Here is an 11,931-nt window from a genome sequence, read left to right on the forward strand (position 1 = left end):
TGTTTCTAGAATTTGTTCTTTAACCACTTCAGCCGCGGAAGATTTTACCCCCTTCCTGACCAGAGCACTTTTTGGGATTCGGCACTGCGTCACTTTAACTGGCAATTGCGCGGTCATGGGACCAACTTGGCGTCCTTTTTTCCCCACAAATAGAGCTTTCTTTTGGTGATATTTGACCACCTCTGCGATTTTTTTTATTTTTTGCGCTATAAACAAAAAAGAGCGACAATTTTTAAAAAAACACATTATTTTTTACATTTTGCTATAATAAATATCCACCAAATATATATTCCTCAGTTTAAGCCAATATGTATTCTTCTACATATTTTAGGTAAAGAAAAAATCGCAATAAGCGTTTGATTGGTTTGCGCAAAAGTTATAGCATTTACAATATAGAGGATAGTTTTATGCCATTTTCATAAAAAATTTTTTTTTTTTACTAGCAATCTGCAATTTTTATTGTGACTGCAAAATTATGGCATGGCAGACACATCGGATATTTTTGACACATTTTTGCGACCATTGTCATTTATACAGCAATCAGTGCTATACAAATGCACTGATTCTTGTGTAGATGACACTGGCAGTGAAGAGGCTAACCACTAGGGGCAGAGTAAGGGTTAAGTGTGTCCTGGGGCATGTTTCTAACTGTGGGGGGGCATGGCTACATGTGAGACATCACTGATCACTGCTCCCGATCACAGGGAGCAGAGATCAGTGACACTGTCACTAGGCAGAACGGGGAGATGCTTGTTTACATTAGCATCTCCCCATTCTTCATCCCCACGGCGATCGAGCCCACGGAACCCGCGACCCGACTCACGGAGGTCCTGGCCAGAGAGCGCCCCTGGCGCCGTGCTCGCGATGGCAAGGCGGAAAATTTAAAGGGACTTATCTGTACGCCCATTTGCCCAGCCGTGCCATTCTGCCGACGTACATCGGCGTGCGCCAGCTGGGAACTGGATAACACAAATGTCTGATGCAGATCAGCCCCTGATCACGGTACAAAGTTACAATGTAGTCTGTTCACTGGGGGAAGGGAGACTGGGTAAATGTATCCTCCTGCCTGCAGCAGACTGATGACATAATCTCAGTCTAGGCAAAGTCACTGGGCTGGAATGCAAGGATATCTTTTTATTGATAAAAATTGGAGCTTTGCTGAAAATGTTGAGTTCTATTTATAGAAAAAAAATACACATGGCAATGAATGAAAGTCTGCTTGTAAATTAATTTAGTGTAAATGAGGACAAAAAAAAAACACTTGTTAATAGGCTATTTGCTGTGCTGATCGAATGTTTTCCGTTAATTTAAAATAGAATATACCACATTTGGTCCCTAGATGGCAATATATGTCATAGATATTTGCCATGATACTTAGTCCCATCTATTGGCCAACTTTGGTATTTTTCATTCTAAGTCAGTGGGAAACATTTGACCAACAAAAAGGCTAATAACATTTGTTTTCTGTCACACTTTCCATGGAATGAATGTACATGCACTTGCGCTTTCACAGGCAAATTGCTATGCAATGTTCCCTAACATAATGCTTTGAAAAAGTATTCATACCACTTGAAATGTATCCACATTTTGTCATGTTACAACCAAAAACTTAAATGTATTTTATTGGGATTTTATGTGATAGATCAACACAAAGTGGCACATAATTGTGAAGTGGAAGGAAAATGATAAATGGTTTTACATTTTTTTTTTACAAATAAATATGCGAAAAGTGTGATGTGCATTTTATTCACCTCCCTTTAGACCCCTTTCACACTGAGCCACCCTGGGCGTCAGCAGTAAAGTGGCACTATTGTTGGCGCCACTTTACAGACGGTTTAGCGTCGCTATTCAGCCGCTAGCAGTTTTAACCCCCGCTAGTGGCCGAAAAGTGGTTAAATCGCACACAAAACGCCTCAGGCTTTCACACTGGAGTGAATGGAGCCGCTGTTTCAGGGCGCTTTGCAGGCGCTATTTTTAACGCTATAGCGCCTGCAAAGCTCCTCGGTGTGAAAAGGGTCTTAGTCTGATACCCATAACTAAAATCTAGTAAAGCCAATTGCCTTCAGAAGTCACCTAATTAGTAAATAGAGTCCACCTGTGTGTAATTTAATCCCAGTATAAATGCAGCTGTGAAGCCCTCAGAGCTTTGTAAGTGAACAAGCAGTATCATGAAGGCCGAACACACCAGACAGGTCAAGGATACAGTTATAGAGAAGTGTAACGCAGGGTTGGGTTATAAAAAAAATATCACAAGCTTTGAACATCTCATGGAGCATTGTTCAATCCATCATTGGAAAATGGAAAGAGTATGGCACAACTGCAAACCTACCAAGACGTGGCCAGCCACCTAAATTGACAGGCTGGGCAAGGAGAGCATTAATCAGAGAAGCAGCCAAAAGGTGGTAACTCTGGTGGAGTTGCAGAGATTCACATCTCAGGTGGGAGAATCTGTCCACAGGACAACTATTATTCCGCGTACACACGCCCGCACATTACGGCAAACTAGGTCCGGCGGTCTTCTCGACAGACTTTCAGCAGAGTTCCGACTGACTTTCCATACGAACAGACTTGGCCACACACGAACGTACTAAGTCCGTTCGAAAGTCCGTTCGTTTTGAACGTGATGACGTAAGACAGGATTAGCCCACACGTGATCGTATTGTCCGACAGACTGATTCCCTCGGACCTAGTCTGCCGGAAAGTCTGGTCGTGTGTACGTGGCATTAGTTGTGCACTCCACAAATCTTACCTTTATGGCCCTGACCTGTCTGGTGTGTTACTTGGCCTTTATGACACTGTTTGCTCACTAAGGTTCTTTATAAACCTCTGAGGGCTTCACAGAACAGCTGTATTTATACTGAGATTAAATTACACACAGGTGGACTCTATTTACTAATTAGGTGCCCTTTGAAGGCAATTGATTCCACTAGATTTTAGTTAGACCCCTTTCACACTGCTGGCATTTTTTCAGGTGCCACTGCACTAAAAATAGCGCATGCATAGCACCTGAAAAAAGCGGCTCAATTCACTCCAATGTGAAAGCCCGCGGGCTTTCACGTTGGAACGGTGCGCTGGCAGGGTGTCACAAAAAATCCTGCCAGCAGCTTTTTTGGAGCGGTAAAGGAGCAGTGAACTCACCGCTGCTCCCCATTGAAATCAATGGGGCTGCACTGCGATACCGCCGCCAAAACACTGCTCCGGTGATGTTTTGCGTGTGGATTTAACCCCTTTTCGGCCACTAGTGGGGGGTTAAAACCGCCCCTCTAGCAGTCGTATAGCGCCACTAAAACGACGGTAAAGCTGTGCTAAAAATATCGCCGCTTTATCACTGACGCCCTAGGTGGTGCGGTGTGAAAGCAGTGTTAGGGGTATCAGAGTAAAGGGGGCCGAATATAAATGCACGCCACACTTTTCACATATTTATTCATCACCAATGTTGAAAACCATTTATCATTTTCCTTCCGCTTCACAAATATGTGCCACTTGCTGTTGGTCTATCAAAAAATCCCAATAAAATACATTCACATTGTAACATGACAAAATGTGGAAAATTTTAAATACTTTTTGAAGGCACTGTAAATGGAACCCATAATGTTGCTTTTATATTATGAAGTGGCTGGAATTTATTACTTACAAGTTCATTGTAGTCAGCGCCTTCATCTCTGAGGCGGCATCTCAGTTCAGGAAGCAAATGGTGACCCTTAATGATGCCTGAACAAAGATGACACTGTCCTTTTGGAGAGAAAACCAGTTAAAAAAAATTGTCAGGGGGAGTACTTATCTGTGTATTAAATACCTGGTGCTGTTATAATAACACATAACCTGTAGTATGCTGCACCCAACATGGAACACACAGTATATCTGATGACAAGTCAATTTTTAGATGCATTTTGTGTCCTGTATTCTCTAACATGCTCCCCTTTGCCCCTGCCTATTATAGGTCCCGTGGTTGCTGGTGTGGTAGGGGTGACCATGCCCAGGTACTGCCTGTTTGGAGACACGGTTAACATGGCATCAAGAATGGAAAGCAACAGTCTACGTAGGTAAACTTGGTGCATTTTACTAGTTTGTGTCATCCCTACCAGCTTAAAGCTGACCTCCAGCATCCCTTTCAGTCTTGCACAGTTGTACCAGTTCCTCTCCTCTACTGAAATTGCATAGGCCAGGTTCACACTGCTCTGGCATGGAAGTCGGACTACTTCAGATCAGACTTTGCCCTGCGATTTCATGTCCGATTTCCATGCAACTTCAATGACGGGGACCCAACTTTGAGATGATTGCGACTTGTCTTTTGACCAATCAAAACAATTCCTTTGCTTCTGGTATGGGGAAAACCTCACGTCAAATATTAAAAAAACAAAAATGGTGTGACCCCCCCCCCCCCCCCCCCCAGATACATACCAGCCCCTTTGAGATCTGCTGTGGCTCTTGAGGGGGAACCCCACCAAAAAAACCACACAAAAACGCTGTGCCCCCCCCCCCCCCCAAGACGGGCTGGTATAGATTTTGAGAAGAAACCTCACGGCATTAAAAAAAAAAAATGTGTGGTGTCTCTTCCAAAATCCATACAAGACCCTTATCTGAGCATTCCTGGCAGGTCAGGGAAGGGGGGAGGGGTGAGCAAGTGCACCCCCTCCTGGACTATACTAGGCCACAAGACCTCAACATGGGGGGGAGGATGCCTTGGGGCAGGGGGGCTCTGTACCCCCCACCCTGAAGCACCTTGTCCTCATGTTGATGGGGACAAGGGCCTTTTCCCGACAACCTTGGGGGGGGGTTGTTGGGGTCTGCAGGCGGGGGGCTTATCGAAATCTGGAAGCCCCCTTTAACAAGGGGATCCCCAGATCCCGCCCCCTCCCCTATGTGAAGGAATATGGGGTACATTGTACCCCTACCCATTCACCCAAAAAAATAAATAAAGAAGTGTAGTGTTACAAAAAACAAGAGGAGGTTTTTGGCAAGCCCTGTATTAAGAATAAAGAATGTCCCCCGTTGTAGCTCCAATGTGTCTTCTTTCTCTGGTTCCGCCACTGCTGTCTTTTTCTGGTTGACCTGCCAAAAAAATAAAAAATAAATCTTCCTCTGACGCTGGCTCCCTCTCTTGTGTCAGCTCCATTGTCTGTTGGTTCTTATATAGCTATGGGTCGTGGCCATCTGGTGACGCCATCCAAAGGCCCTGCCCTCCATGTACGATCACAGTGATGGCACAAGGGGGCGTGGTCTCTGGATGATGTCCCCGGGTGGCCACGACCCAAAGCTATATAGGCAACGGAGGGAGCCAGCATCGGAGGAAGATCGTTTAAAAAAAAATACATTTGCGGATCAGAAGAGGCAGAAGACATCAGCGGATGGAGAAGACCGGAGGAAGAAGACAGCGGTGTTGGAACCGAAGAAAGACACATTGGAGCTACAATGAAGAGGATATTCTTCACTTTTAATAAAGAACTTTTTTTTTTTGGTGAATGGGTAAGGGTATAATGTACTCATTCACATGGGGGGGGGGGGGGGGGGGGCGGGATCCAGACACTTTAAAATCCATACTAGAACCAGGAACTCAGGGACAGTGGGAACCCTGCACAATAGGCACAGTAGGTGTATAGATCTGGGAAAGCCTTCCAATAAAGTCCTAGAGAGACAGAAAATAGCTCCAGGGGATTTAACTCTATCATCCACAAAACAAGGTAACATCAGTTTTGGGTGGCTTGGCCCTTGCAAACATCCAATCCTATACACAGACTGATTCATATGTCCAGGTTCTATTCCTATATCTATTTATCCCAACAGCTCTGCGGATTCACATCTCTGAAACCACAGCCAGCGCTCTGAGAGACATTGGGGGCTATGAAATAAAGGAAAGGGGATTTGTCCAGGTAAAGGTAAGAGCCAAGCCTATCCCTAATACTGACTTCTCTTCTGCATGCACTGCACTTGTCTACTTCAGTGGTCTCCAAACTGTGGCCTGGGGGCAAGCCTTTTGCTTGCTTTTATCCAGCCCTTGTGGCATTATTTCATGCTCTGATACCAACAGTGAAGTATAATTTCCCCCATTGACACCAACGATCGGGCACATTCCCCCCTACTGACACCAATGATGGGGCAGAACGCCCCCCCCCCCCACTGACACCAACGATGGGGCACAATTCCTCCCAATGACACCAACGATGGGGCACAATTCCTCCCAATGACACCAGCGATGGGGCACAATTCCTCCCAATGACACCAACGATGGCGCACAATTCCTCCCAATGACACCAACGATGGGGCACAATTCCTCCCAATGACACCAACGATGGGGCACAATTCCTCCCGGTGACACCAACGATGGGACCCAATGGCATCAATGAGGTGCCACAACTCCTCCCACTGACACCAATGATGGGGCGTAATTCCTCCAAATGACACTGACAATGAGGCACAATTCCTCCCAATGACACCAACGACTGGACGCAATTTTTCAGAATGACACCAACAATGGGGCCCAATGACACCAATGGTGGGGCACAATACCTTCCACTGACACCAATGATTGGCTACAGTTTCATCCAATGACACCAACAATGGGGCCCAATGACATCAATGATGGGGCACAAATCCTCCCACTGACACCAATGATGGGGTGCAATGCCTCCCAATGACACCAACAATTGGGCCCAATGACACCAATGAGGAACACAATTCTTCCAACTGACACCAGTAACAGGGGCACAATTCCATCCAATGACACCAACGATTGGGCACAATTACTCCCACTGAAGCAAACGATGGGCATTATTTATTCTCACTGACGCTGGGACATTTTCTACTACCACTGACCACAGTCCTCCCCCCTAAAATGTGATGGACAGTAAACTGGCCTTTTAAGTTTGGAGACCCCTGGTCTACCTCATGCTGTCCTTGCAAAGCACACAGCTCAGCCGTAATTAGGTAAATAATGTTTTCTTTATTTATTGTGGGCGGGACTAAAGATATAATTAAAATAAAATATTTTCCTGAAGCCCAGCTGAACTTTCAGTTTCAGGCATGGTTCACACCAGAACGTGCATGGCACGTTTTCGACATTCCATTAATTTCAATAGGCGGTCAAACGCACGGGAACGAGCAAAAAGGGCAAAACCATATGGCCATATTAGGCTAATGATGTCACAGGTGATGTCTCCTTCCATACGTGCAGCTGCAGGGTGGGGAATGATAATTTATTTAAGGCTCAGCCATACCTGGGTTTGGAACAAACCAAAGCTCATCCTTAGTTCTCATCCTTCCACACTTTATTCAAAACAAAAAAAAAAATATGTTCTTGCTTCCTATTCACATACTGTATGTACATCAAAGTATCAGCTTAAGATGAGCTGAAATACTTTAAAAGGAAAAACACTGAGATCCTGATTACATCCTAGGGTAAAGGGAAGCAGAAGACTTATTGGCTGAAGAGTAAGGCCGGGTTCTGGATGCCTCTGCCAGACTTCCCAGAAGATTTGAAGGATCCTCTCTTATCGGAGGTAGGTAGCCCAGAGCTTTCCAGCATATTTTCAGTATTAATAGGACATTATCTAAATATACTGGACAGTGCAGTCACGGACTTGCACTGAAATCAGGACAGGACACACCCCCTTAAAGGAGAATTATATTTAAAAAAAAAAAGAGTGCTTTTTCTTTACCATTAATATTCCTTTATACTGGCTTTTGAAATTTAAAAATGCAGCAATTTAAAATATGGATGAAAGGTTTAGCACTGGGAAACACTTTTTGAAAGATTAAAAGTGCATTTTATATACAAATATATATAGATCAGACCAGAATGAGGGACAAATGAGGAGGAAAGAGGAACAGAGGGACTTTGTTCCAAATCAGAGACAGTCCCTCAAAATCAGGGACAGTTGGGAGCTATGTGATTGGATACTATGCAGAGCTGCACCAGATTTTGCATTCTCCAGTTTTGGTAAATCAACCTCAGTGACTTTCTAAACCTTACCTCTGCAAAGAAACTGAAGAGAATATGAGAAAAACAGGGAGGGTCCCGCTAGAACTGCACTAACTAGCATAAAACAAGAGGGGAACCAGGAAAATACTAAAAATACAAATAAATAAATTGCTGTGGCTCTGTACTACCACTAGATGTCATTAGATAAAAGAATATGAATACTATAGAGCAGGGATAGGCAACACCCAGCACACAAAGCCTCTTTTGCCGGTACTTGACTCCCTCCCCACCAGCAGAGCAGTGGAGAGAAGTGTCAGTGAGACACTAATGCATTCCAATTTCAGAATTTGTCATGCCGCACCTGCACTGAGGGGGAGGCACTGTGCCCCCACACATTGTAAAAGATGGGAAACATTGATTGGTTACAGGGGCGGACTGACAACTCATGGGGTCCCCAGGCAATAGGAGATTATGGGGCCCTGGGGCAATAGGAGATTATGGGGCCACACAGTATACACACACACACAGTATACAATCACACAGTATACACAGACATGTTTCTATTGGCTGAGAAGGTACTGGAGAGGTGGGGCAGCTATAATCTCAGGATTTTTAGACCAAAAGGATATCGGTAAGGGATATTTCAGAGACAGATGTAAAAAAAACAGATTTTTACATACTGTCCCTGGTTTTACTGAGGCTGGCAACCCTGATGGGGCCCCCTAGTGGCCCGGGGCCCTTGGGCAGTGCCTGAGTGGCTGAATGGTCAGTCCGCCCCTGATTGGTTATCTAACTTTGCTGTAGTTGCAATCGTCAGCTTTTGTGATGAGGAAGAGTTTGGGTGCAGCTCTGCTAGGTGGTCCCTGTTTCCAGGAGGAGGAGGACTGTCATTGGCCACTGCTAAAGCCAATCACAGTCTTGTTGGCCCCGTCCACCATCTGGAGGAAGATGACTCACTTGGTTGCCACTACTGATCTCAGAAAGAAGGGATTTCACTGTGATTGAGAAACCTGAACCTTTGCGTCACTTACTACTGAACCCCTGCACTCTGTGTCCCTTAAAGCCACAGCCAGTATTCAGTGCAATGAAAATCACACCCAATTTTGCTGCGGTGCTTGGGATAATAAGCAGGAGTGGTTCAGCGGTGGAGCAGATGTGCAGGGAGGTACAGTGGTGGAAGCGATGAGCAGGGGGTTTAGTGTTGGGGCAGAGGAGAAGGAGGTTCAGTGGTGGTACAGAAAAGCAGGGGGATAGAGCAGTGGGCAGATGTGAAAGGAGGTGTATTGGTGGGACAGATGAGCAGGGGGAACAGAGGAGAGACAGATGTGCAGGAGGTACATTGGTAAGGCAGATGAGAAAGGGGGTTACAGTGGTGTGGCAGATGAGCAGATAAGTTTAGTGCTAGGACTGATGAGAAGGTGATTCAGTTGTGGGACAGAAGAGCATGAGGGTACGGTGGTGGAGCAAATGTGCAGCGAGGTACAGTGGTGAGGCAGATGAGAATGGGGGGACATTGGTGGGGCAGATGAGCAGGGGGGTACAGAGGTGTGGCAGATGTGCAGGGGGTTACAGTGGTGAGGCATATGTGCAGGGGGTTACAGTGGTGAGGCATATGTGCAGGGGGTTACAGTCGTGGAGCAGATGAGAATGGGGGAACATTGGTGGGGCAGATGAGCAGGGGGGTACAGAGGTGTGGCAGATGTGCAGGGGGTTACAGTGGTGAGGCATATGTGCAGGGGGTTACAGTGGTGGGGCAGATGAGAATGGGGGGACATTGGTGGGGGAGATGAGCAGGGAGGTACAGAGGTGTGTCAGATGTACAGGGGGTTACAGTGGTAAAGCAGATGAGATAGGGGGTACATTGGTGGGACAGATGTAAAAGGGGGTACATTGGTGGGGCAGATGAGCAGGGGGTTACAGTGATCTGAGACATGAGAGTGCAGGATGTTAATTTCTCACTATTAAAGTAGATTACAGCATTTACTTTACAAAAACCTTTTCGTGATTGTGAGTGTGAAGTTGACATTTGTTTGATGGTTTTACAAAGATCAGTTTTCATTCAGACGTTTTGCATTCATAAGCCTGGGTTCAAATTATTGCGAACACAGACAGTGCATGTGATCTGTACTGCATTGCTGTACAGATCATATGCGATGTCTGTGCAATGCAAATTAAGCCATACAGTTTGTATGGCTGAACTCACGTTGGATTTGAACGAAAATGCTGCAGGAACCTTTTTATTCCCGCACTGGAATACGATCACATGGGTGTGAACACCCATGCGATCCGATTTCTGTCCAAATTCACAGTTCACACTGCGATCTGCGAACCAATCTGGGGGTGTCATTAACTTTGTATTGACACACCCAGCGGTTTGCAGAGGGCAGTGTGCAGTCTGCAAGGGAGATGCGATGCGGGAACCGACAGTGGATCGTGCTGGTTCCCTCATCGCAATAGTGTAAACTAAAGCAAATTATTATCTAACATTGTACTTCATACATTTATCTTTGAGCACTGCAGTGCACAAAGAGAGAGGCACAGCAGCCTTTGCGGGTTGCAGAGTTTTTTTTTTGTAAACAAACCTCCTGGGCTGTAAATGATAAGCATGATTGGCTATTATGGGGATCACATGATCGGAAATCACACCGATTGGTGCTTAGCCCGAGATCTGCAGCTGTCGGTGACAGTGCTGTCTCTGAGCTGGAACTGCAAACACTTATTTTAAATTAAAACATTTGAGAATGAGGCCGATTAGGTGGCTAATTAGTAAAATTAGATTTCCATTAGCAGTGAACCAGCTTTATCATCAGACTATCCCATCTACAATGTAAATTTAAAAAGATCAGAGTAGCTTACAGTTCAGTGCAATATTATAAAATAGGCAACGTGGGCAGAGTCTTGCTTTTTAGATATGTTGTCAGTAATCAGGGTGAGAATTTAAGTATACGTTACTAATCTACCCAATGTTTTTATTTTTTTATTATAGGGGGAACTGGTCACCGTGCACTGATGAGAGGACCTGTTGCTGAATATTAGTAAAAATAATATATTTTTTATTTTTTTATCCTTTATTAACACAATGGCTTATTTGTTTTAATTTACTCTAACATTTTTGTTGCAGCACTTTGTAGAGAATATTGAACCACTGATGTAATTTTCTGCATCACAGGAGCTTACATTTGAATGCCCCCACACACACACACAGCGTGGACAGGGTGAATGGAAGCTATTTAAACGGGCAAAAATAAAGGGGCAACATATCGTATCTTTATAAGCCCTACTCAAGGGGGACCAAAACCAAAAATGAATTGCCCATTGATTGATACCAATTTAACTAATAAAATGAATGGAACTTTTAACTACTCTCATGGCACTGACTTCTCTTGACTACACATATCGCTGGTGTCCCGAGGGTTCTTGGTGTCTACAGAGCTGCCTCTGTTTCAAAAATGAATTAACCTGAGACATCTACAGTATATTGGGGTCCAATGCTATCTAACACTTTCTAAAATAGAGAAAGGGAGAATGCGGTAACTATGCAGAGTTGGTGTTAGAAACTGAACCCAGGACCTAGAGCTGCAAAATGAGAACTGGTTAGTTACCCAACTGGCCCCAAATCAAACTGAGACTCCACGTCGAGGCAACTGAATTGTCTCCCATTAGGGATTCTGAGAACTGTACTAATGAGGACTGAGCTGTATTGTACACAACATTGTACATATATAGTTTAGGTGGTTTATGCAAACAAGTTTTCCAGCTGTGTTGGTAGTAGTGATGGACGAACTTCCGACGGGACGTTTCGCGAACGCGAAATGCGAACGGACCCAAACGTTCGCGAAACCGAACGTTCGCCGCGGGCCCCATTGACTTCAATGGGAGGCGAACTTTGCAAACCTTCATGTCGAATTTGCGGCCACGTGGTAATTATTAGGGGGTAAAACGTAGTCCCACCATCTGGACAATGACATAATACATGTATGAGGTGAATTTGGGATCGATAACTACAAGCATTT

At 45.0% G+C, this 11,931-nt stretch overlaps 1 protein-coding gene across 1 annotated transcript in view; it reads left to right on the forward strand.

The window, feature by feature from the left end:
• LOC143930579 (guanylate cyclase 2G-like) overlaps window positions 1-11,141 on the forward strand; it is a 105,286-nt gene extending 94,145 nt beyond the window's left edge. The window contains exons 19-22 of the mRNA XM_077455044.1: window positions 3,941-4,039; window positions 5,785-5,876; window positions 7,395-7,496; window positions 10,905-11,141. Coding sequence (XP_077311170.1) covers window positions 3,941-4,039; window positions 5,785-5,876; window positions 7,395-7,496; window positions 10,905-10,928 — 317 coding nt within the window. The 3' untranslated portion in view covers window positions 10,929-11,141. The remainder of the gene's footprint in view (window positions 1-3,940; window positions 4,040-5,784; window positions 5,877-7,394; window positions 7,497-10,904) is intronic.
• Window positions 11,142-11,931: the final 790 nt, after the last annotated feature.

Source organism: Lithobates pipiens, unplaced genomic scaffold (assembly GCF_037356315.1).
Source record: "Lithobates pipiens isolate NorthernLeopardFrog02 unplaced genomic scaffold, aLitPip1_a1.2 Scaffold_25, whole genome shotgun sequence".
NCBI lineage: Eukaryota > Metazoa > Chordata > Amphibia > Anura > Ranidae > Lithobates > Lithobates pipiens.